The following is a 27,075-nucleotide window of genomic DNA, read 5'->3' as shown; positions in this document are numbered from 1 at the left end:
CGGCCCTCCTGGACCAGAACTAAACCTGCAGACACTGCGGCCCTCCAGGACTGGAGTTAGACCTGCAGACACTGCGGCCCTCCAGGACTGGACTTAGACCTGCAGACACTGCGGCCCTCCAGGACTGGACTTAGACCTGCAGACACTGCGGCCCTCCAGGACTGGACTTAGACCTGCAGACACTGCGGCCCTCCAGGACTGGAGTTAAACCTGCAGATACTGAGGCCCTCCAGGACAGTTTAACACCTGTGTCCTAATAGGTCAGTTACTGGACACCGGAGCTGATGAAACCTCCCGATTGGTCATCAAAAAAGAGAAAAGCCAATGAGAGCCAACGACCAGTTTAATGAAGCCGAACGCAAGCCGGCCCGTTGCCTCACCGGTCCCCGCCGATGGCCACGCCCTCGTAGACACCGTCGGTGGTTCGGGAGATGATGTTGTTGAGCTCGTTGGACATTCCTCCGGAGCGGGACACGTAGGCCACGCTGCCGGGGCGGTACAGCTTGGAGGCCAGGATGTTGTCCAGCATCCCCCCCGTGTTCCCGATCTTAAAACAGCCCGGCTTGATCCCGCCCACCTGGGGAAACATCCAGGGTTCACCCCCAAATCACACTCAGGTCTGCGGTCACTTTTCAACCGCTTTTTAAAGTACTAGTTCACCAAAAAAACAATGTCCGATAGGTTTATCTTTCAGTATTATGTATTATGTATCTGAGGAGTATTCTGTAAATTTGCAATGTCAACTACCATTGACTAGAAATGTTAGCGCCGATATCAAAAACAGAAGGTAGCATGATAGAAAGTGTATGCAAAATAATTAACCACTCAGCCATTTGAAATAAAGTGGAATAATGCAATGCTGTTCAGGGATTTTGTCTTGGTACAAGTCAGATTTTCTTTTGAAGCAGGCAGGAATTTTGTGCTTAATCGCTTCAAAATATGTCATTTTACCGACAGTTTCTGGTAATGTTTGGCAGTGTACAATCAGTGAGCTTTCCAATCAGTTACCACGACCAGCAAAGAGCTACTTCAAAATCTGATCTCATAATTCTGTGAGATGGCAACAAAGATGGATAATAATAATAATAATAATAATAATAAATGTATTTGTATAGCACTTTTCGAGCATACAGCACACAGCAGTGAAAGCGAATACCAGAGAAACAGACAATGCTGAAAGAGAAAACACATTCACATGTATCAATTCCCCTAAACCTGCCCAGAGCTTCCCATTTATTTCCTGGATGAATATAAGGACTTTTAGGAATGTTCATGGATCACACACACAGGCTACTGTCTCCAGGGGCGTGGCCTTACCGTTGCTGGACCAATGATGGTGATGCCTCTCTCGTCTGCCCTTTTGATCAGTTTCCTGGTGTGGGCTTCAGGGATGCCCTCAGCAATGATGGCGATCGTGTGGATCTGGAAGAGCATTGGTTAACACTTAAGAGTATGTGTGAGTGTGTGCGTGTGTGAGAGTGTGTGACTGTGTGTGTGTGTGTGTGAGTGTGTGTGTGTGTGTGTGTGTGTGAGTGTGTGAGTGCGTGTGTGTGTGTGAATGTGTGTGTGTGTGAGTGTGTGTGTGTGTGAGTGTGAGTGCGTGAGAGTGTGTGACTGTGTGTGTGTGTGTGAGTGTGTGTGTGTGTGAGTGTGTGAGTGTGTGAGTGTGTGTGTTTGTGTGTGTGTGTGTATGAATGTGTGTGTGCGTGTATGAGTGTTAGCAGGCCCTTCACACTCATGTCTTTGAGTGTTTCTACTTCAGCCACAGCTCACATCCTAGCTCAAAGAAACTACCAGAATCATCCTACGCCCAGCTATCAATTTGCAATACCTTTCCATATTTTAACCCGTTATGGGTGGATGTGACCTGTGCGTTACATCTCCCTTAACAGACGGATACGACCTGCACATTACATCTCCCTTAACAGACGGATGTGACCTGCGCGTTACATCTCCCTTAACAGACATATGTGACCTGCGCGTTACATCTCCCTTAACAGACATATGCAACTCCAGCGTTATATTTGATAAATAAGGCGCCTTAGTCCATAATGGGATAAAGCCACATTCCCCGGCCCGGGTTGAACACGCGGTGGAAGAGGCCTGTAAAAGCTCTCGGTCCTCAGCCAGCTGACCTGCGGGTACTGCATGGTCTCCATGGTGCTGTCGAAGGCGGAGCGCAGCGAGGCGAAGCTGATCAGCACGTCCACCTCCGGGTGCTTCTTCATGGCGTCACCCATGTTCTTATACACCGGCAGCAGCACCTCCTTATGTCCCCAGTAGAACTTCTGCTTGTGGTCCCCACTGTAACACACACATACACACACATACATACATACATATACGCACACACACACACACACACACACACACACACACACATACATACACGGACACACACACATGCATACATGCACACACACAGGTACATACACGGACACATGCATACACAGACACATACACACACACACATGCATACATGGACATACACACAGAGACACATACACACACATGCATGCATACAGACACGCACACATGAACACAGATGCGCGCACACACACACACACACAGCTTTAATTCCCGGACTTGCTTTAACACTGCGAAAACTGAACCAAACTGCAGCGATAACCCACGCAGGCAAAGTCACCAGGCGCTGAGGTAACAGGAAGCACGGGAGGAAGTGAGGGCGCACGCGGTGACCTACGTGAAGGGGTACACCAGGGCCGCCACAGAGGGCTCCTCGCGGGAGCAGACGTAGTCAAAGTCCAGCATGCCCTGCACTGCCCGCGTCTGCATGCCCCACACGATGGACTTTGTGTGCTTACTGAACAGAGAGGAGGCTTTGGCTGCAGGGACAGAGAGGGAGAGAATTATCACTATTACAAAGCTAGCAGTTATATATACTCTTATAATCTTTATTGTGCCTGTTTGTTAAGGAATAGGGCATGGTGTTAGATATTATACACTTCATGTTTAACCCTTTCAGTCCCTAGAGTGCCATAAGGCACTCTCGACCTTTTCAACCAATCGAAATGGCCACCATGCTATTGTTTTATTAAAACCCTACTAAATTCTCTCAACTTTCTAAATTTTCCCAAAGCAAAAACCCCTTGGCATTTGGGTGGAGCGACTTCATTTTGGGCTTGGGACTGTTAAATTCCAATTTCATGCATAACATGTGAAGACATATTCATCTGATCAGGAGGCTTTCTGCCGATGGAAAACACCACGCACCCCCCGACGGGGATAAAGCTCCACCCCCACACCTCAGGCAGTCCAGCTGCGCCATTTAACAAACTGTAAAAAACCCAAAACAAATACACCAGGCAAGACAGGGCACAGCTCTGTGGAAAACAGCCACGTTAAAATGGCGACATCCCCAGACCAAATAACTGCAGTGGAGCAAATATTATTTGTAAAAAAAAATTACAAAATATACACATCTGGCTTAGCCTATGAGACCGGAAAATCGGTTTCAACCATTATTTTTAACCTTCTCAGTTGAAACTGAAAGATCGCCGATTCTCAGTGGAGCTGTAATAACATTGTCCTTCCCCCAGGGGGCGCTCAGAGACTCATAGAGGACAAGGCCCTCTGTATCCTAACACGGGGTTGCCCTGCCTCCGGGAGCCTGCAGGGGGAGTTGTTGCATGGTTTGTGGCCTCACTCTTCCCAGCTGCCGACTGACCCGGCTCCAAACCTATAGCGATACCCTGCACTCAGCTCAACCCCCCCCCCCCCCTTCTCAATAAACAATCCCAGCAGCCAACGGCAGCCCTCTTTAACCGGTGGCAACATTAAAAAGGCATTAAATGTACATATATATTTTTTAAAAGGACTGATTGTTGATACCTGGGGGGAGGCCTGGTTGGGCTTTCTTTGAGGGGGAGCCCCTGCTGCCCGCTCTGGGCTCGGAGAAGGAAGAGGTCCGGCTGGTGACGGGCGTCTGTGGGACGGACAGGGTGTGTGAGGAAACCCGGCTCACCAGGGGTCAAAGGTCAAACCGCACAGGTTTAAAAACTGCAGGTTACACATGCATGAATGCAGACGCACAGAGGCACAGAGGCACAGAGACACAGAGACACAGAGACACAGAGACACAGAGACACAGAGACACAGAGACACAGAGACACACACACACACCGAGGAACTGCCGGAGCTGAGCAGGAAGTTGGCGGTGTGGGCAGCCACGGGAGGCTGATTGGGGATTGGCCGGTGGCCCAGCGCCATGCCGACGATGGCAGTCATGTGGGTCTCGGTGCCGAAGACGTGGATGGGAATCCCGGTGGTCTTCCCTGTGGGGGAGCAGGAGACAGACTAGAGTCTGAATAGAGTAGGGTGACAGAATGGAGACTCAACATAGACAGTGTTAAGCAGCGCACGCGCACACACACACACAGTGCGCAGAACCCGTCATCTGGTTTGACCATGGCCATGTTCAAAACCGCATACTTGCTTACTATCGAGTATACAAGCCGCATTACAAATTGTAATCAACATGTATACTCAATAGCAGGCAAGCAAGCGGTTTTGGACGTGGCCTGTGTTACACTTTTCGGCCTTGTCGCTCACTCACCCACTTCCCCCATGACCCGCAGCCCCTCCTGGTAGTTTGGCCCGCCCCGCCGCACAAAGATGCTGACCTCATGCTCCGTCAGGGGCCCCTGGTAGTCCTTTATGGCCCTTACAATGCCCTGTACAGACGCATGCCGAAACACCGCGGTCAGGGCCAGGCTGCACATTCACACGTCACTTCATAAATGTAAACGGGCTGATACGGTGGAATCAGTTACACTGAAGGGACATCCAGATGATTTAAGGATCAGTATAGCGGAAACAGAGCCTAAAAAATGGTATTGTCTGTCAATAACATTACATTACAAGGCATTTAGCTCTTATCCAGAGCGACATACAATGAAGTGCAGATCAAACACAGGAACAAGTGTGAAGAGGACCTGAGAGGACAGTACGGTTCCGAGTCCTAGCGTGACCATACAGATACAATTGGAACCCTTGAATACATCAACTTCCAAACTAGGATACCACGGTTGGTAGCTAGAATTCCCAGAGTACAACAATACAATAGCTAATACAAAACACAACAATATCTATATATAACTATAGAAGTGCCATTATAGTCGATGGCAATAGACTATAATGGCACAGCATGGTGTACGTGTAGTCAGTAGCGTAATATGAATAATAATGCATTCCACTGCGCGGCTTGCGTGCTCCTAACCTTAAAAGTAGCCGCTACATTGGTGAAGTTGGCTATGCTTCCTCCGATGATGAGGACTTTCCCTGCAGGGTCAGAAAACAGATGGAAATTTCCACAGATAAATTCACCTTTAGTTAAAAGGAGTGCTTTTAAACATTTACTTGTCTTATTTGATTGTTTGTCCTGTTCAGAGCTCTTAAAGCATCAGCTTTTATTATTCTCTGCCTTCCTTTTAAATGTTTTCTTATGTTTATTACAATTTACTGTATTATTGTATAATACACTAAATGTAAATGACTTGGCCTGAAAGGCACTCTAGAAATAAAGAGGATCTGATTTTTTAAAATGTATAATAATAGTAATAATAATAATGTCAACATCGACATCGACATCAATATCAAGAACAACGATAATAACAATAATAACAATAATGTCAACAACATCAACATCAAGAATCACAACAATAATAATAATAATAATAATAATAATAAGTTAAAAGCGCTGTACCGTCGGGATGTTTCTCACGGGTCATGAGTGACAGGATGGTTTTGGCGTAGTCGTAGGTCTGCTGCTCGCTGGGAGCCCCTGAATACTCCCCGTAATTGGCCAGCTCGTCGACCCCGCCCAGGTCACAGATGGTGTCACTGGAGGAAGTCAACTTCTAAGTCAGACTTCAGGAGGAGGGAAAACTATACAAAACATGGCCACCACAGAGGGAGTTAAAAAACAAAAACAAATGTGATGTTTCCCCAGTGTTGTGCAGTCTACTGCACATACCTACATCGATGTCCGAGAATTATACCGTTCTTAGTGACATTTTTGACAAAAATGAGTGTCATATGTGGTTTATAGGGCACTAAAAGTGCACAAAGTTTTACACAAAAAGGTTTGACGAAGTTTAAAATGTTGTTTCTGCTTGGAGCTCGTTCACTTTGGTATCTTTGAAGCTCAACATCTCAAAACCACTCAGTAGACTACGCAGACAGAACCTTATAACTCTCACGTCATGCTGACTTTTCAAGAGCACGATTCCTCCATGGTCTAACAGATCATGAATGTAATGTGGGTACTTGCTTTAGAGGTTTGTTAGCACATGATAGTACACACGCTGGTGACCAAAGATGAGGAAGTGAAGAACAGTAAATGCAGAAGGGCTGATGTAAACACTTTTGGTTGATGCAATACTGCAGTAAAATGGAATCAGGGGATGTTGCCACTTGGCGCATTCATCTATGTAGAGCAGTGGTGGCCAAACCTGTTCCTGGAGATCTACTATTCTGTATGTTTTCAACTATAATCTGGCACACCTAACTACTAATTACCTACTCAACAAGATCTCTGACAGTTGATTGAGGCGTGTTTTGTTTGGGTTGGAGTGAAAACCTTCAGGTCTTGAACAGTTGCTAAGCTGGCTATGGAAGCCATTTATCTTGCTTCATTCACGTGAGTTCCATAGTCAGATGGGTAGGGCATTGAGCCATCAGAAAGATTCAAATTTCAAAACCCTCTAGGGATTGTTATCACTGATATAGAGGAACCATTCAATTTGTTCGCAATAGAGAAGGCCATGCCTGTGGTTAACTGCAGTTCGGTTTGATTACAGAATCTCAACACTCTGCGATCTAAGTACAAACAATGGCATGGACGATAACAACAAAAAATACATGCATGATAAACATACAGTGCCCTCCATAATGTTTGGGACAAAGACCCAACATTTACGTATTTGCCTCTGTACTCCACAATTTGAGATTTTTAATAAATTTTGTTGCAAATCCTTTGCATGCCATGACTCCCTGACGTCACTGACCTATGAACACCAGTCTAGATATCTTATTTTCAGGTTGTCCTGTTGAACAATGTGCGTTATTACAAATCTGAAATTGTGGAGTATCGAGGCAAATAAATAAATGATGGCTCTTTGTCCCAAACATTATGGAGGTACTGTACATGTGATTTCTATAACTGCTGCTGTAATGTAAGCTTTACAGGTGTTCTGTCGTTTTCTTTTGGATTGAGAAGGCAGAGTTTAGTTGAGCACAAAGTTTTACTTTCCTTCGTTGTCCAATTTCCATTAAAATGGTAAATGGTTGGCAATTATATAGTGCCCTTATCCAAAGCGCTGTACAATTAATGCTTCTCATTCACCCATTCATACACACACACAAACACACACACACCAACAGTGATTAGCTGCCATGCAAGGCACCAACCAGCACACACCCAGGGCGGGATCGAACCGCCAATCCTCCAACTGCTCTTACCGCCTGAGCCAATGTCACCCCACCCCACCTCAATTAAGGCAATCAAAAGCCTAGAATCAAGATTAGATAAAAGATGAAAGCTTTCTGATACCTACACAAAGGAAGCAATTCAGTACACATGACTAATCAGAAACAGCCGAGAAGCCAACTGTCAATAACTTGTGGTCCCCTAAAATGGAGGGACTATGTATAAAAATGGATGTAATTCCTACACGGATCACCCAATGTGGTTATATTTAGCTCGGGCAAACCTCATATTAATTTATTTCATTTCTTATCCAACGTGCTGGAGTACAGAGCCAAGAGAACAGAAATGGTACCAACTGTCCAAAAACTTACAGGCTGCGCTGTATATCTGAAAGGTCAGCGGACTGCTGAGAATGGCTCGCCCGCGTGTTATTTTAATGAATGAGATCCCTGCCAGCCTGAGTGGCCTTAATTAAGTGGCGGTGATGTGATCCAGCACAGGCTCAGGCAGGAAGCTGAGTCACAGGCCAATCAATGATGCTGAAACGCTCCGGGTCAACGCGTGCATCTGCACAAACTCTCTTCAGCAGACAAACAATGAACCGTGTTGTCCTTGTGGTGCGCTCAGTGTCAGACTGGTAGCTATTTTTGATGCACTCAGACCTGACTGTGTGCTGTAGATACCCATTTGGTTCTTATCTCAGCTTCAGAAATTAACCATGCTGGTCTCTGTACTGGACTTTCAAAACTCAATTTGGGCCAGTAGACATAGTGAATGGGTTTGCATCAGGGGCAACAGACACCATGGAGGGGCCTGGGTCAGTACACAGAGCTACAGACACTGTGGAGGGCTTGAGGTCAGTACCCGGGATCTACAGACACGTGGGAGGGGCCTGAGTCAGCACCAGGAACTACAGACACTATGGAGGCCCTGGGGTCAGTACCCAGAACACAGATACAAATAACTGGAGCTTCACTTCCCATTCTGGGTCAAAGGCCAGTATGGATATCCTTCAGGTCCATGCAATACAAAACAGCTGAGTGAGGACCATGGAGCTGGCTTTCTACAACATTAAGGAGAGGAAGAGTAGCTGCCCCAGCCTTGCATACCAGGTTCATACTCTCTCCACCATAAGCCTGGTGAATACAGGGCAGTTCAGTCCCATCAACCTGCCCACTTTTCAGAATGTAACCAATCACATCACCTCAGTGAAGACTGGTCTGAGGCATCAATAGAAAATGGATAATTCACACACACTCAGACACTGGGCAGTGGATGATTGGTGAGAGGAGGTGGGTGTCAAATATTTTATACGTCGTGAACCGCCATCTGAGATTATGACCAGTGGCTGAGCTGGCCAACTGCTGGCAAGTGCTGTACCGAGGCTGGAAGACCAGAGAATCTTAATATCTCTCCAGATGCAGCAAAGTTTTATAGTTTTTCAACATCGCTCTTAGGAAAGGGCCATGAAATAAAAAAACCTAAAAACACCTTTATCTTCATAAAATCGCACCAAGCCAGTGATAACCTGAGCAATAAAAACTTATGAGACGGAAATGAATGCCTGTTTTATTATGCCAAGACTGCCTGTTGGAGAGTGAGGAGGGTCAGGTGTTCATTGCTCAGAATGGAGGCCTGTACTATACCTGTACACCACGGAGGCCCCTCCCCCTGCCACCATGGTCCAGATCCTTCCACGTGGGTTAAGCAGGGTGAGCTTCAGACTGGCCCCACTCTTGGAATCCAGGTCAGCAATGTAGGCCTCCTGTTGGAAGCCAAAGGACAAGCAGTCAGAGACGTGCACTCTGGGAAATGTAGGCCTTCTGCAGAAGCCAAAGGACAAGCAGTCAGAGACGTGCACTCTGGGAAATGTAGGCCTTCTGCAGAAGCCAAAGGACAAGCAGTCAGAGAAATTTTTGAAATATGGAAACTTTCTGATGGCTCTGACATCTCCATTGGTAAAACTACGGAATTAACCACAAAAGAAATGGCTTACATGGCCAACTTAGCAACTGTTGAAGTTGAAAAAATCATAATATAGCTCTATATTTGCACCAGCTCGTCTCCACACAGTTCATGAGTAATTGTAGGGCTACTGGGCTACCTAATACAATTTGCTTGTTGTAGCTGTTAAGGTGAAGTTGTTAGAGATAAATTGACGGAGCTACCATCAGCTAGCCGACAAACTAGAGCAGCAGATAGGCTACATGTTACCCGCTGACAATTTAGACTAGCCTAGATAACAGATCAATCATTATCCTATTTCTTTCTGGGGGGCGACAATGGCTCAGGTTGCTGGTTCAAATCCCGCCCTGGGTGTGTCGAAGTGCTCTTGAGCAAGACACCTAACCCCCAAATGCTCCTGACGAATTGGTTGGTACCTTGCATGGCAGCCAATCACCGTTGGTGTGTGAGTGTGTGTATGAATGGGTGAATGAGAAGCATAAATTGTACAGTGCTTTGGATAAAGGCGCTATATAAATGCCAACCATTTACCATTTACCATTCTTTCCTCGTTGTGTGCCACCCCAACCAATGTGCAATGTGTGAAGAGCAAGGAGCAGCAGGAGGTCCTCCCATTGTTCCGCTTTCTCCCATGTGACGCGAACGCAGCATAATCAGTGAGAGAAGTGCACTCTGGGTAACAATTTAGATAATATAGAGCACGAGGGCTGGGCGATATACCGTCATGATAATTATCTAATGCAATAAGGGTCTGTCGCCATGTGGGGTTTTGCCTTTCTTTTCATCTTCATCCTCTTTAATCATACCTGATGCGGTGGTAAACATCCAGACTTCAGAGGCCGAGTGAAACCGAAAGGTAAATCAAAATGAAGAACGTGTAACCTGGGGAGACCTTGTTTACTGATGACAGCTGGAGTGTCAGCCTAGCCTAGGTAAACAGCCTAGCTCCAGACAGCTCTCTTGGTCCCCCTCTTTCTCTCAGTCCCTTTCTTTCTTTCTCTCTCCCTTTTTCTCTGTCCCTCTCTCCCTCTCTGTCCCTCTCTCTCGCTTCCTCTTTCTCTCTGTCCCCCTTTCTTTCTCTCTCCCTCTTTCTCTGTCCCTCTCTCTCCCCCTCTCTGTCCCTCTCTCTCCCCCTCTCTGTCCCTCTCTCTCTCTGTCCCCCTTTCTTTCTCTCTCCCTCTTTCTCTGTCCCTCTTTCTCTGTCCCTCTCTCTCTGTCCCCCTCTTTCTTTCTCTCTGTCCCCCTCTTTCTTTCTCTCTGTCCTTCTTTCTCTGTCCCTCTCTCCCTCTTTCTCTCTGTCCCTCTCTTTCTCTCATCCCCTCTCTCTATCCCTCTCTTTCTCTCCATCCCCCCCTCTCCATCTTGCATTGTGGACTCTTTATCCAGGGGCTCACCTCCGGGTAGGCCTCTCTTCCAAAGGGCGGGGGGAACTCCAGGTCTCCCCACTTGGCCTTGCAGATGTAGTCTGCTGTGGCGTCTATCTTCGCCGCCATGTCCAACACGAACACACCACTCTGGGTTACCACTGAGAGAGGAACAGGTCAGTCAGCTACATTTACACAGTAAATACTACTGTGCCTTTATTTTTACAAAGCTTACACACGGGATAACATTTCGACAGCTCAGACAAACTCAGTGAGCACTATATTATGTAGACATGTTGTTAATGCAAATATGCAGCCAATCATGTGACAGCAACTAAATTCATAAAAGCATGCAGGTGTGGTCAAGAGGTTCAGCTGTTTTTCAGACCAAATGTCAGAATGGGGAAGAAATTTCATCAAAGGGACTTTGACTGTGGAATGATTGTTGGTGGCAGACAGGGTCGTTTGAGTATCTCATAAACTGCTGATCTCCTGGGATTTTCATGCACAACAGTCTCTAGAGTTTGCAGAGAATGGTTCAGTGAGCGGCAGTTCTGCCTCGCTAATGAGAGAGGCTAGAGGAGAAGGGTCAGACTGGTCAAAGCTGACAGGAAGGTGACAGTAACGCAAATAACCACACATTACAACAGAAGTATGCAGAAGAGCATCTCTGAACACACAACGCGTCAAACCTCTGTAACGCGTTGTGTGTTCAGACAGGCTACAGCGGCAGAACATTTAATAAGCCTAATAAATACCTAATAAAGTGCTCACTGAGTGTAGCTCAAATAAAATCAATACGGTTTCCTCTAGGATTTCAGAAATGATGTGAGGGCATTATGTTTGAAGTACGGTGTGTGGTGCAGCTATGTGAGTGCAGATGGTCCCAGAGGGAGTCATTAGGCAGCATCTGTAATCAAATTATATAAACTCTCTCTCTCTCTCTCTCTCTCTCTCTCTCTCTCGCTCTATGCTTTGGCAGCTCGCCCGCCAAATTAGATTTACTCTGGAGACAGGTGCAGAAGGAGGACGCTGCCACAGAGAACTTTCTGGAAACCGCTGCAAGGCACAATACAAGCAGGCTCCTTAAAGAAAACATGACGGCAAAGACAAAAACAAAAGGGGACTGAGTGAGCTGAAACTGGACTGGGTTCTGAAACTGAACTGGGTTCTGAAACTGAAAACTTCTTGTTGTTGTAGGCCAAACAGCGCTACCCACTGCGCCACATCGCCTCCGCAGCTATGGTGTTTAGTCTGACACGTCACCTACAATCATACTTTAAATAGGGGTTGGGAAAAGTATTACACTGAAAATGCACATTGTACTGAAAGGGGAAAAAAAGGATATTTAAATTGAGAACATTTACATACCCAAGGGATTTGTAATGCCAGGCCTAAAGCCGTCAATAGGTACACATAGATCAGAGTAAGTTGAGGAAGAAAGGCAGGGGGAACTGAGGAATATCTGGGAAAGCCCACAACCTAGACCTGTGGTTTACACCTCCAGGAATAGGTCACCAACAGTACATCAGCACTGTATCTTGCCTCAACCTTCAGGGATGCCTCTCTCTTATATAGACATTTTATTACGGGTATTTTAAGATTTAATTGTAGGACTTGTGCGAACCACTTTCATCATGTTGAAATAGATCTTAAGCTCTATTACTAAAGAGCTGGTGGGGCCTGCGGTCAGAGACACTTCAGAGAAAAAGGAGATAAGAAACAGGAAGAGGGTGTCTGCAGAGAAGCCAGTGAGCTGCTGGCCTGATAAGATGGAGGATTAGATAGCCCTAAGTGAGCAGGTAGCACCGAAGAGGAAGCTGCTTGAATAAAAACTCTACATTTCACCAGCCAATTCCTCACATGGGGCACAAACTGAATTTGGCTCCTCCTCTGCCCCCTCCACAATATGGATACAGGGTACTTTCAGTTAGCTCTGGAGCTAATGGGGACTGGGTATGGTTGCACCAGCCTCAGAAAGTATCCAGACCGCTTCACTTTTTGCACTTTACTGTGTTGTAGATTTAAGTTGAAATGGATTAAAAATGTTGCCCGTCAATCTACAGTCACTAACCCATAATGACAAAGTAAACACATGTTTTTAGAATTTTTAAAAACATGTTTAAAAATTGGCACACTTTATCCAACACCACTGTATAGTCAAATAAGGTAATGAAACATGATCAAGTACATCGATATTTGTGGTTAATGGCTTGTGTGAATAACAGGCTACGTTCTAATCAAGGTTTTATTTTAGTAGTGTGCAAGTTGTAACTTAGTAGGGATTTGTCTTATAACTAGGCTCAGTTTTACTTTTGCACAGCTGGTGCCACCAGCCCCTCGGGGTAGGGGGAGAGCATACCCAGGGGGTTGATTTCCAGGTAGGTGAAATACAGGTCCTCGTAGAAGTTGAAGAGTCCAGTGATGAAGCTGGCCAGGACCCTGTAGGACAAACAAACACGTGACAGACGTCAGGACTACAACACCAAACATGATGCTTCACCAAACCGAGACTTTCTCTCTCCCTTTTAAATGTTCTTCTTAGAAAAATCACCTAATCAATCATGCATTTGCTGCATTAATTTCACCCCTGCTATCCCTTACTGGAGGTACACAGAGGTTGTTGTACTATATTGCTGAGACCTCAAAAGCACTTATAATTCTGGCCTCAGGCACATTAGATCAAGTTCCGATGTATTTGCCATTAAATTTGACGGGCGGCCTGGCTGCCGGAACATTCTCCTGCCTTCAGCTGTGCTTTTCCAGATATATAAACTACAATTCCCAAGGTGCTTTGGTTCTGGTGGGTGTGGGCCTTTCTCAGAGACTTAAATAGACTGGTGTCTCGCCCCCTCTCCTCTCAGATCTGATCGGCGCCAACTGCCAAGAGTCCTTAACCCTGCGATCCCACCGTGACTCAGCTCCTGGCAGGGTCTGATTGGATAAGGATGCGATGACTCAGCTCCTGCCAAGTTCTGATTGGCTCAGGGCATGACGACCAGGGTTATGAGTGGCCGAGGGCAGGGATTGGTGATATGAGCGACAGCCAGCCTGGTGAGCACAGCCAAGGGTGAGTCACAGCACCTCCCCCATCAAAATAATGCAGACACCCTGCAGACGTGCTCTGACTGAAGATGAGGGTCTACGGGAGGGGAGGGTGCAATTTTCCAATCGCCTAATGGAAGCCAGCCCATCAGTCTTCGCTCTCCGTCCATTAGGGAAAATTGCCTCCCTGTTTTTTTTTCACGCAGTTCTTTTTTTTCCCCTCAGGTCTACAGACTTGCCAAATCAATTTTACTGAGATACTTACAGTAAAGGGATCCCACATTTACCCATGATGCATGGCTGTCAAGGCCGTTTTGAGTCCTTTTCGAGGTCCGGTTCTCCTGAATTCAAGGACCAATAAAAGCCGAGCACTAGTGCTAGATTCGTGAGCGTTGCAGGCAGACCATCATTAAAGTGAAATAAGCAGCACTCCAAGTGTCCTAAGATAGCCTCTCTCGATCCTCAATGGAAACACTGGCCATTTTGAGTAGAAGTGCCTTTCCCCACTTTTTTAAACACACACACACACACACACACACACACACCTCAGCACTTGCTGTATTCCCCACTATCGATTCTGGAAAGGGCACACAATCATGTGCCCCCCTGGCAGCCTAGAGCAGAACATTTATATAATGCTCAAGCTTCAAACTGTTCTGGAGGACCAGCAAAATCTCAGATTAAAAAGAAACTAACTAGGCTCCTATTTTTTTAGAATTAAAAGTATTTTCCCAGGTGATTGGGAATCCTGCCTCCCTTTTAAAATACCTGCAGACAAGCCTTACATTAGTCCTTCTCATCCCTGTGTGAACTGTCTACTGCAGCAATGCGCTTTTGGCCCAAATGTACTTATCGGATTATGGGGACAATTCTTATGGGTTCATCACTAAATAATTAAATTTAGTCCAGTCGCAAAGCCAAGTCATGGCTTTTAGGGCAATGCAGCAGTGCACGTGTAGCATTGCCACCGGCAGCCCTAGCTACTTTGGTGGCTACATTTCTAGTATCTGCTTGTTTTAGATGCGATTGTGCCAGTGCTCCAGTGCCGTCTCATGACGATGCTTCTCATAAAAGTTGACATGGAACTTATTTTTCTTCACAAAATTAGATTTTGTATTCCCTCTGTATTGCATCTTAGTTCCCATGTCTCTGGTTCCAGTGTAAAACGTGCTATACCAGCATTCCTCACTCCTGGTCCCGGAGAGCAGGGTGTGCTGGTTTTTGTTTTCGCCTTAATATCAGCAACCAGTTAAGACCCAAGAAACCAGGTAATGCAAGTTAACCGTGTAATTAAATGCTTTAACTGATCAATTAAGTGCTGAGTAACAACAAAAAGCAGCAGACCCTCTGGGACCAGGAGTGAGGACCAATCAGGTTCAAACGTCCTCGCCTCCGCACTATGTGCATGTTCCGGAAATTCAATCAAGGTCCTTCATCATTAAGGACATGATATTAAGGCGAAAACAAAAACCAGCACACCCTGTGGCTCTCAGGACCAGGAGTGAGGACCACCGCGCTATACGAATAAAACTGAAGGGAACTGGACTGAATAGTGTGACGTGGCACGCTGTGCTGATAGAGTTGGCGACTCACTCCTTCCGGCTGGGCGTGACGTGGGTCAGCAGGCGGCTCTTCACCGTGTCCTCGCTCAGCCTCTCGTCCACGCCCACCAGCAGCTTCTGGGCCTTGGAGTCCACGTCCCCCACGTCCACCCCGCCCTCGTGGTGGAACAGCACATAGTCCCCCTCCCGCGCCGCGTAGATGCACACGTAGAACTCCTCATCCTGAGGAGGACCAGACCCGTTAACACTCACTCACTCACTCACTCACTCACTCACTCACTCACTCACTCACTCACTCACTCACTCACTCACTCACTCACTCACTCACTCACTCACTCACTCACTCACTCACTCACTCACTCACTCACTCACTCACTCACTCACTCACTCACAACTCCTCATCCTGAGGAGGAACAGACGCGTTCACACACACACACACACACACACACACACACACACACACACACACACACACACACACACACACACACACACACACACACACACAGTCCACGTCCCCCACGTCCACCCCGCCCTCGTGGTGGAACAGCACGTAGTCCCCCTCCCGCGCCGCGTAGATGCACACGTAGAACTCCTCATCCTGAGGAGGACCAGACCCGTTAACACTCACTCACTCACTCACTCACTCACTCACTCACTCACTCACTCACTCACTCACTCACTCACTCACTCACTCACTCACTCACTCACTCACTCACTCACTCACTCACTCACTCACTCACTCACTCACTCACTCACTCACTCACCTCACTCACTCACCTCACTCACTCACTCACCTCACTCACTCACCTCACTCACTCACCTCACTCACTCACCTCACTCACTCACCTCACTCACCTCACTCACTCACCTCACTCACGTAGAACTCCTCATCCTGAGGAGGAACAGACGCGTTCACACACACACACACACACACACTCCCACACACACACACACACACACATTATGATTCCCACATGGTAAACCACCTCTAGCCAAAATTGACAGTGACATATATAGAATGGTGATTGCTTATTTTAAATCAAATTGGATCTAGATGTACCATTTGTTTGATTAAATTTTCATTACTTTTTTTCCCCCCACATTTTCAGAAACACTAAAGAAATCCATTTTTAAGTAGACATACTTCATTTTCCCCCTATTTTTCCTAAGGCATGTATGTAGGCAGGCACACTTGTTAATACACGGATGCATGTGCACACACTCACACGCAGTACAAACGTGCGCGTACATATCCCAAAACATATCCCAAAACACATCCGAAAACATATCCCCCTCACCTGCTTATGAGGCACAAACGGCTCGATGACGAAATTCTTCAGGATGCCCTTAGTCTTCCCCACCTGGGCAGGGAACATACAAAAAATACATTTACAAAAAAAAAAAAACAACAACTGGGGGGTATTTCACAAAGCAGGATTAAGGAGTTAGCTGCTCTATTTACTTTGCGCCACGCTCCATATTTGGGAGGGCTCTGGGTTTCACTCAGTGCAGTTATCCAGCTAACTCCATAATCCTGCTTCGTGAAACAGGGGCCTGACCAACAACTCAGCTGATAAACATTTTATTTACAAAAAAGAAACCAAACTACAGAACTCGGGAAGAACAGAGTAAAGCACAAGTGCATTAATTCACCAAGAGATCCCGACACAAGTGCTTATCACTACGCACAGTCATATTAGTACAATGGCAGCACACCTGGATCGCTGGGGGCTCATGCACGTAAGACCGTACACACACTGGCGTACACACACTGAGGGATAAAAACAGACAGGAGACGGAAAGAAGCTGCTAATGGAACAGAAAGAATTACAGCCCTCCACAAATTCTGTAGGCCAGTGGCCTTCACTCCTGGCCCTGGAGAGCAGCAGGGTGTGCCGGCTTTTGTTGTTCCTCAAAACATAACTGATCCATAAAAGCAGTTAATTACACAGTTCACTCACCTCACGTGGTTTCCCGTGTCTGAACTGGTTGCTGATATTAAGGCGAAAACAAAAACCATCACACCCTTCTCCAGGACCAGGAGTGAGCACCACAAAATTACCAACCCGCTCTAGCCCTCCCCACTGATCGGTGGCACGGTCGCTCATTAACATGGTCATCCACCCCAGGAGAGAGCTGCAGGCTACTGAACAGAACCATCAAATCCATCTAGATCTCTTAGAGAAGAGACCATGTTCTACTGGAGATCATGAAGCGTTCCCTCTGGCCTACAAAGTTCTGAGACTCCAGCAGAGAAAGGGCTCTTTCCAATCGCATCTTTTTTCCCCCGTGTGCCCTTTCCTCGCTCCCTAGCACCGCCCATCGGAGGAAGCAAGGAAAGGAACCGAGGAAACGTGAATTAGGCCAACGGATTGTTCTCGCTCTGTCAAGCGTCAGCTTGAAGGCACGTCAATTACTGCTTTAATTGATCAATGAAGTGCAGAGTAAGAAGAAAATCCAGCAGACCCTGCGACCCTCAAGAACCTGGTTTGGCCACCTCTCCACTAGAATTTTGCGCTCTCTCCAACCTGCAGAAAGGTGAAGCTAACTGCATAATTGAGACAGGGGCTGGATTCAAATGCAGGCTTTTGTTCCAAATAAGCAATTACACATCTGATTCTACTACTCAACAATGACAGGCTTTGCAAAGCATCTTGATTTGTAGAATCAGGAGTACAACACTATCAATCTTCAATGGAAACAGTCGCGGGTTTGAGATATTATTAATTTTTATACACATTTTTATTGAAACCTGCACACACTCAAATGTACACACACACACACACAGTGTAAATATACACAGGATTGCTACAGTAATAAGCAAGACGTGATATACGACAGGATAGGCAGAGCTTGTCACTAGATTAATGGACTGGTGCACACTAGTTTTTTTATGCTTCGCCTCCCTCCATAGCGGCTGAAACGCACTTAATTTTCTCTTATTTACGGCCACCGTTTCTGCTGACGTTCCTCCAGGCGCCGTCAGGGGAGGGGAGAGATCCCGGGCAACAGCTGGCCGCCGACTCTCTCCGATGCGCTTGCTCGGTTAAATCTTTATGGAGCAAATGCACTTCAGAGCCAAGCGGAGAGATGGATTGACGGAGGAGAAACGAGAAGAAGCGGGGGTGTTTATTTGCCGGCGGTTACGGCCGAAGGCCTTGTCTGACAGCACCGTTGCCGGGCGGGGAGGGAGCGTGTTTCATTAGCGCCCAGCGTATGCTACGCTAGCGCCGTCAGGCATGAGTAAGGCCACCAATCACGGGTCTGCATTCGCATTCAGAAGCAGAGCCGGGCTGTCATGGTAACGTTCCGGCCTGAGGAACGATGTCATAAAGGTTGATTGACAGCGTCTGCCTCGGTGCTCTCAGCTCACTGAGCCGCTACACACAGGGGGTGGGGCTAGACTGGCATGTAACGTGACCCCTGTCTGACACTTCCCTTCAACTTTGACCTCTGACCAATCCTGTGAGAGCACCCTGGCAACCGTGGGACCTGGCAACCAAGATGATGGACGTCACACTACACGGCAAGGATCTCAATCTCCAGTCATGGGGCTCTTTCCAGTCGCTTGTTTTGACCTCCTCATTTGCGAAAAGGAAGCCAGGGAGGGACGTGAAGGGACAGAGGATTCGAGAAAAGGTAAATTTGGCTTTTTCAAAAATATCAGTTTGAAGCCACGTTAATTGCAGACATGGCAGACGGGGAGGTGGACCCCTATGTTGCGCAATACTTCCCTAAAAGATGCACTCGTGTTGCCTTGCACACCAATTCTTTGGGAGCCTCCTAGCTCCTTTAAGGAACATTTAACGGTTTGGAATGTCCTTAAAGATTGTGGACCTCGATCGATTTCTGGCTCAGGTGAGAAATGAGGAGACGAGTGATTGCCATGACAACTCATTGGAATGACCAGCTGATTTATATGCATATCATACTCAATCAATGTTATGGTTAACTGTGGGAGTTAATGCGGTGGGATAATAGGCTCTTGCATGTACGCAAATTATCTATAGTATATAGTGGATTGTGATATGTAAAGAGAATTGTAAATCAGGATATCTGACCACACACACTTTTCTTTTTTTGTGCACACCTAACATTTTTGTGTAGAACCTCCGCAAACTGAGACCCCAAGACTGCAGTTAAACCTACAGACACTGCACCCCACCAGGACTGGAATAAAAAGATGAGTCATGCACCAGACCTGACCGTTTGTGCGTAATTGCTGCTGGCATTTTCTTTTGCCTTCCTTGGAAAATGACAGGACATAAATTGTGCAAATTAAATGAGTGGTTCTTCAAGCCAGCGTGACTTTCCAGTGTAGCTATGACTCAAACTGCACATCTGTGATATATTGAGATTTTTCCCAGGGCCCCCTTGAAAGAGAATGAATGCAAATGCATTTTACAAATGAATTTAGCTCTAAAATGGCTCCTCCCTGACCATTCCTAACACAAGCTCTGGAGGCCCACTGTTTTGCTGTAAAATGACGAGTGTGCATGCATACAGCACTGGAACTGATCAGAGAGATGATGCATGCATACAGCACTGGAACTGATCAGAGAGATGATGCATGCATACAGCACTGGAACTGATCAGAGAGATGATGCATGCATACAGCACTGGAACTGATCAGAGAGATGATGCATGATGCATCCAATACCGATAGTCAGCTTGCTGTGCAAAAACATTTAAAAATTTTGGTGCTTGAACATTTTCATTGCTTACAATGACCAGCCGTGATCATTACTTGGTAAATGGTTGGCATTTATATAGCGCCTTTATCCAAAGCGCTGTAGAATTGATGCTTGTCATTCACCCATTCATACACACACTCACACACACCAACGGCAATTGGCTGCCATGCAAGGTACCAACCAGCTCGTCAGGAGCATTTGGGGGTTAGGTCCCAGGGTGGGATTTGAACCAGCAACCCTCCGACTGCCAGACGGCTGCTCTTATCACCTGAGCCATTGTCGCCCCCACTTCAGCATTAAAATAACACAACACAACATATTTGCGCCCACACACCTTAAAAAGGGTTAATACCGCTAGCATTTTCCCTTACTTAGTTTGTAAAGGACAGGGCGTTAAGCCGTTTTGAACCGAACGCTGACGCGTCCGTCTCTGAAATGCCGACCGTGGAGCAGCTCACCGTGGTCTCCTCCAGGAGGCGGGGCTTCAGCCACTCCTGCACGCCCCTCAGGTCCAGGTTCACGCCCACCAGGCCCAGCTTCCCGCGGCGCTTGATCAGCTGATCCGGCTTCACCACCAGGCTCTGCCGGAGGACCACGTAAATGTTTTTTAAAAAGTTACCGAAAGGCAGCTCTTCTGGAGCGGCACAATGAGTTAGCCCTTAAAAATTTGACGTGACAATGATCCGATACACCCGAATCAACGAAGCATGTCGAACACGGCTGCCCAATCCTGTTGCTGGGGAAATACCTGTAGGTTCACGCTCCAACCGTAACAAAGCACTCCTCCCTCGATACGACATCTCTGAGCTGTAATTAGTAGACGTGGATGCGCTAAATTAGGGTTGAAATGAAAACCTACAGGAATGTAGAGGAACGGGCCTGGGCAGCCCTGATGTAGCGTAACGTTTTTCGGAATCGAGGTCGCAGGTTTGAATCTGATGTGATATGCAACCGTGCAATTCACTCTGGATAGCAGTAGCTGCTAACTCCTAGAAATGTACTGTAACTAATGAAGGACTTCTGTGAAGACCCAAGTAAGCTGAGGTGTTTTAGTGCTGAGCTAACACTGATGTTCCCTACTTTTCCAAATCACGTAAAACAACGCCCGCACCTAAAGCGGCCCCTTTAAGACTGGATACTGTTGTAATGTATAGTATCTTTTCTCCTATATAACACATATAGGGGTGGTTGCTGCTGTTGTTACAGCTTGTTGCTGTTCTTGCTGCTGTTGATCTACTAGCCATGATGAACACAGCCAGTGAAACAATCGCTGTGCCGAAACCGCTACAGCAACATTAAAATATTACGAACGATAATAAGGATGTGATTTGGGAAATGCTTCAACCTTGCATAATGTATCAAGGTCTCAAGCGTGTTCAGCTTGAGACCAACACACAGCAACACACAGCAGCCAACACACAGTGCGGAATAGCTGCATATGAATAAACAATTAGCGGCCATTTTGTTCGCGAGGCCCAGGGGAGGGAGAGGCTGAAGAGTGTGGGTTCATCCTCCCGCCACCAGATCGACCGCTGGGTCTGTTTACTTTGATTGATTAACGGCCACTGAGTGATTACGGGGAGGGAGGCCATTTCATCCCGGAGGCCCGCTCCACGCCAGCGCTAATGCAATTTCCTAATCAATCGCACCGCCTTCGCCCGCCCCGTTCTCCAGCCCTTCTCCCCGACCTTTAGGTCCGCTGAAGCCGATCCACAGAGAGCCATTTAACTGAGAGCCACTTAGCTGCAGCAATGACAACTTCCGCCCTCAGCCGATCAGATTAGGCCTTGAAATGAAAGTCGCTTGATTCAGAACTGCAGATTCGAACAAATTCTCTTAGGTTGCTATCTCTGCTGTGGTCCGTTTTAAAGAGGCGGGCTCTAAAAATAGCTCCTTGCGGGTGATGATAAAAATTGAAGTGAGGTGAGGCGTGCACACACTCGAGCCCCGAGCTGAAACAGAACTGTGCATCGGTTTACTCTCTTTTGCAAAATGACAGGGCGTAAATCGCAGACTGGATCAGAAGCCCACCTCAGTGAGCAGCTCTGTATGTGAGTGGGTGTGTGAATGAGCAGCTCTGTGTGTGAGTGGGTGTGTGAATGAGCAGCTCTGTGTGTGAGTGGGTGTGTGAATGAGCAGCTCAGTATCTGAGCTCTGTGTGAATGAGCAGCTCAGTATCTGAGCTCTGTGTGAATGAGCAGCTCAGTATCTGAGCTCTGTGTGAATGAGCAGCTCAGTATCTGAGCTCTGTGTGAATGAGCAGCTCTGTGTGAATGAGCAGCTCGTGTGAATGAGCAGCTCTGCGTGAATGAGCAGCTCACCTCGCTGAGCAGCCAGGGATGGTCCTGGCAGAGCCGGGCCCAGTCGGTGCCGGCCGTCACGCTGGCGCACCTGAAGCGGTTCTGCACGGCGGCGGAGCTGCAGATGTGCTTGTACAGGAGCTCCTTCCCCGTCTGCTCGGACACGGCTTTGGCCGACATGGCTGCTCAGCTCGGCAGGGGATCCTGGGATACGGGGGCGGAGTCTGCAGGAGAGGTGGGGAAGTAATATTGGGGAAGTGGTTATGCACTTTGTTGTATCTCGCTCTGGATAAGAGCGTCTGCCAAAAGCCTATGTAGTGTAATGTAATATAATGTAATGTAATATGGATCTCAGAACAGGTTTGGGAAGCTTATGCAGTCCAGTTCTAACCATTCCACTCTCTATATCCAGGCACACCTGGGTCAGACAGTTTATTATTAAACAATCAAGGACATTCTTCCTTCATAAGCAAGTAACTTTTGGTTAGCAACAGGCTTTAGCCCTACAATGAATTTCCGACCTGTTCTAGCCCCCAAATGACCCTGACCGGGAATAGGCAGGTTAGATGATGAATGGTTGCATGGATGACACAGGTTTTATTGAAAATGCTCAGGAATATCTTCTCCAACACGAAAGCAGAAATGCATTTCCAACGTCCAGTTCATCAAGAGAAATTAAAACCCATATCACTCATCGAAATACACAATACTGCTTGGAATTTAGTGATCCAACAGCATCACCTTACACATCCACACAATGACATAACAAGAAAATCAGTCATAACCCTGCTCCTGCTAGCATAACATTGTAGGAATGAGCTTTAATCAGATTTAAATACGTAATTCAGTCTCTCTTAATTACAAACAAATTAGTTAGTAATTCGTTTTGATTAGTCATTGGACTGAGAATCCAGCACAAACAGCAAGGTTCTGTCTAATAATCTTTTTTAAGCCCTTCTCTTCTTGTAGCTGATTATACCTGTAGAAGCAGGCGTGCTCTGCCTTCCGACTGAAAGAGCAATGGAAACACTCCATTACTCTTAGGCTGGAGTGTGCGTAACAGGAACTCCAAAAACACTCCAGGAACACAGAGTGCCAGGTCGAGCTCCATTAATCACTGTGCACCTAGGCACCAATCTATCCCTCTTCACTCTAACTGGGCTGAAGCACGTCTGCTGTTGCTTCTCTGCACCTCCATTCATCACTGCTGATTACTAAGGAGAGCGCAGCACTGTGCACAGTGGGACAAGCTCACAGATGTGCTTATCGAACACACGGTCTGCACAGAAATAAACTCAGTCCATCTGCAATGGCGACACGGATGCATCAGGCTCTTCTTATGAAAAGATTTTGGCTTACTAAAGCAGGGCAGCCCAACCCTGTTCCTGCAGATTTACCGTCCTGTAAGTTTTCACACCAACCCTAATGAAGAACGCCTCATTCGACAGCTAGAGATCTCACCGAGCAGCTAATCACAAAAATCAGTTGTTCAAAAATAGGGTTGAAATGAAACTGAAACAGCCCAGCCATAAAGCATCCAAATAATAATAATAATTTAACCCACAATATTAACAACCCATCTGAAATAACCCCTTTACACATTAACCCACAAGTCCTCCTTATGACAACGAAGAAGAAACCACCCTATTTAATCACATCCAAGTCAATTAGCGGAATTACATTTTATTATTAACACTTAGGCCTATCCTCTTTGATGTTATTTAAATTAGCTATCTGTTTATGATATTGTGAAAGCCAATATATAAACAAAGCAATTATTATGTCATGAAGTATCCTGAGACTAAATTAGATACGGCCGTTTAGGCTGCCGTAAACAGAATACTAGGTACGGGACTTTGGTCTCTAGATAAAATGTCACGGTGATACACGGCCCAGCCAGTCTGACATGATCCCATCATAAATCTGGAATCTACAGTATATCGATTCTTTGGCCAGATTAATGCAGGGGGACACAGACTTGGGTCTGGTAATACACAGCTACTCATTCACAGAGAGCCACTCACTAAGAGAGGGGAAATTTCAGGCAGCATCACATAATCTCTCCATCTTGTTGAGAGAAACACCCTGTCAGTGTGCCGGTCACAGGGACAGTTAGGACTCAAAGGCACACAGTTAATTCAGTTATACAGCTGACGCTTTCACCCAAAGGCACTTACGGTTGATTAAACTAAGCAGGGGACAATCCCCCCTGGAGCAATGTGGGGTTAAGGGCCTTACTCAAGGGCCCAACAACTGTGCGGATGTTGTCGTGGCTACAACAGGGCTTGAACCAGCAATCTTCCGGGTCCCAGTCATGTAGCTTAGCCACTAGGTTACACATAATAAAAGATCTGTGTTAAATTCAACTGCAATTGAAATGACTAGGCTAGATAGTGTTGTTGGCTATAGGCTGCTATGAAGCTGTGAAATGAATGCCCTGCTGTTCTCAATCTCCAGCTACAGTGAGCAGCCATTTAATGAGCCCAGCCCACTCCCAGAGAGAAGCCAAGGGCATCACAGTAAACGCCACCGATGCCAGTCCATTTAACACTCATCGCAGTAAAAGGAGCTGACCAACCCATTAACCATCACCAATCACAGCAATGAGTGCTGCTCAGACCAATTACAGTAAAGCATGCAGACCAACCCATTTAGCACCTATCAGAGTAATGAGTACTGACCAGTCTTTACCACCAATCAAAATCTTGACTTGAAGTGAAAATAAAGACATGGAACAAGCAGTAACCTTCACAGCTGATGCTGAACAGCGTTCAGGATGCGAGGATATACATGGAAGATATACAAATGGAAACCTTCTGTTACAAAGAAGCACTGACACGTTAGAATACGCAGCGGTATAGCACCGAAGTCACTCCTGTAAGACGCCAAGTCTGTCTACATTAACAATAACCTGCCGCTTCTCTAAGGCCACATGAGCCATCACCACACATATATTCCTGTGATGTAACGCTGCGAAATTAATTGGGAACAGATTAAAAAAAAACCCAACAACAACATTTATTCAAAGTGACAAGCTTGTTACAACCCGTCGAGTAAGATTATTTTCGAACAGACTAAAAAATGTTTTTTTTAATAAAATGGCAATCATCTGAGGATTTAGCCAACTAAAACAATCCCATAAACTTTCCCATAATACAGCAAGACATTATTCCTTATTTCAAACCAAACTCAAACATCCCGTTTTTAACAGACCAGTTACCACCCAAAAACATGCACACTTCATCTATGGACCAGAGTGCACACAGGACTGCACCGATAGGGTTTAAAATATAAAGCAAGTTAAACATCCTTCGCTACAGTGAACCGTTACTTTCTTCGACAAATCTAGCTAAGAATATCCACTGCCAGCCCGTCAGGACTGCGACAGTGTCTTTCATCATTGTTTTGGTGAAGGCGCAGATGCCATTCATCAACAGCCAAGTGCAGCCAAGCGACATTTCAGCCTCGTTACCGAGTAATTCCGTGCAATGAATGAAAAAACATCGTAATAAACCAAAGCGATAGGCTATTCATCAATATGATTTATATATTTTATGTGCTAAAAATTTAACTTGAACAACTGGCTAGGATGCTTCAGTAACTTAGTTTGCGTTATTTGTTATTGACCAACTAGACTAGCTACTTCATGAATTTAAGCCAAATGTATATGTCTTAACGGATGTCGCTTGACACTGCAATTCACATAACTTAGTGTGAACTTGGACCTTTAGCTGCGATAACCAGCTTTTATCAAAAGACAGCGTGGTCGGACGGAATTCTTACCTCGTTTACAACCTGTTCTTGGGATGAAATAGCAAGACCCACGAGTCTGAATGCAACAAAGCAGCTAGCTATTAACAATAAGGATTAGTTGGCAAAGTATTTTTTGATAACGGTAACTTCATAAGAACTGTCCGGGACCTCACCTTCTTGCCGCTGTAGCCGCTGAGTGTAGGCAATGATCCTTTTCAAGACTCGGTCCAGGCTTTCATTCTTCGCGCAGTCTGCCGATGCGATTACCCAACATCCCCGAACAGACATTGGCTCAGGCCACCACACGTGGTCATCTGATTACACGGCTCACACCCACCACACTTCGAACGCATGATAACTATCACAACACATTCGACTTCGGTTGTCTATTGAAAAGTAGCCTTGTTTCTTGCTCAACAAAATTCTGTAAAGTTCTGTAGCCTATTCTATTTATTTTCAAAATCTGCGAGAACCCCAAGAGATGCATGAATCACATGGTAGTGTTAAGTGACCATCCGCTGAAGCTAAATATCTTTTTAGCCATCTTTTGGTTCGTGGCTTGATTGTACATTCAAGGCTCTGGAGGAACGTACGTAACAGGAGAATACATAATGCGATGCATTACACGAGAGACGGGGTTTCAACAGGCTTATGCCGACAGCAATAATCTGAAAACATTTGTGAAATCTGTAGTTGTGATCCACAATTGCCATCATTATTTTATAAAATGGAGGTTTTATAGCTAATACAGTATGTGATCTAGTATGTGGACCACACACTGTATTAACTACAAAACCTACTAATCTTCTCCCTGTTAGAACCAGTTTATTACAAAAATTTATTCTTTGAGTGTAGAATACTGTTTATAGCCATGGCATTGGCACAAAAAAGTATTCAGCATTCATATCTGCAAAGTGACATTAAAATAACAGCCTTCTT

The 27,075-nt window shown here is 46.2% G+C and overlaps 1 protein-coding gene across 1 annotated transcript in view; it reads right to left on the bottom strand.

Moving 5' to 3' along the window:
• The window catches only part of LOC133114335 (ATP-citrate synthase-like), a 35,295-nt gene extending 8,970 nt beyond the window's left edge, over window positions 1-26,325 (bottom strand). Inside the window, exons 1-17 of the mRNA XM_061223625.1 lie at window positions 26,167-26,325; window positions 22,405-22,607; window positions 20,542-20,664; window positions 16,688-16,750; window positions 15,418-15,608; window positions 13,142-13,221; window positions 10,810-10,940; window positions 9,097-9,215; window positions 5,726-5,862; window positions 5,240-5,301; window positions 4,577-4,694; window positions 4,144-4,295; window positions 3,853-3,946; window positions 2,705-2,846; window positions 2,136-2,304; window positions 1,318-1,422; window positions 381-577 (exon numbers count right to left, since the gene is read on the bottom strand). Of these exons, the coding sequence (XP_061079609.1) occupies window positions 381-577; window positions 1,318-1,422; window positions 2,136-2,304; window positions 2,705-2,846; window positions 3,853-3,946; window positions 4,144-4,295; window positions 4,577-4,694; window positions 5,240-5,301; window positions 5,726-5,862; window positions 9,097-9,215; window positions 10,810-10,940; window positions 13,142-13,221; window positions 15,418-15,608; window positions 16,688-16,750; window positions 20,542-20,664; window positions 22,405-22,563 (2,042 nt within the window). The 5' untranslated portion in view covers window positions 22,564-22,607; window positions 26,167-26,325. The remainder of the gene's footprint in view (window positions 1-380; window positions 578-1,317; window positions 1,423-2,135; window positions 2,305-2,704; window positions 2,847-3,852; window positions 3,947-4,143; window positions 4,296-4,576; window positions 4,695-5,239; window positions 5,302-5,725; window positions 5,863-9,096; window positions 9,216-10,809; window positions 10,941-13,141; window positions 13,222-15,417; window positions 15,609-16,687; window positions 16,751-20,541; window positions 20,665-22,404; window positions 22,608-26,166) is intronic.
• Between the last annotated feature and the right edge of the window lie 750 nt (window positions 26,326-27,075).

This window comes from Conger conger, chromosome 16 (genome assembly GCF_963514075.1).
Source record: "Conger conger chromosome 16, fConCon1.1, whole genome shotgun sequence".
NCBI classification, from domain to species: domain Eukaryota; kingdom Metazoa; phylum Chordata; class Actinopteri; order Anguilliformes; family Congridae; genus Conger; species Conger conger.
This window is presented reverse-complemented; position numbering and strand designations above follow the sequence as displayed.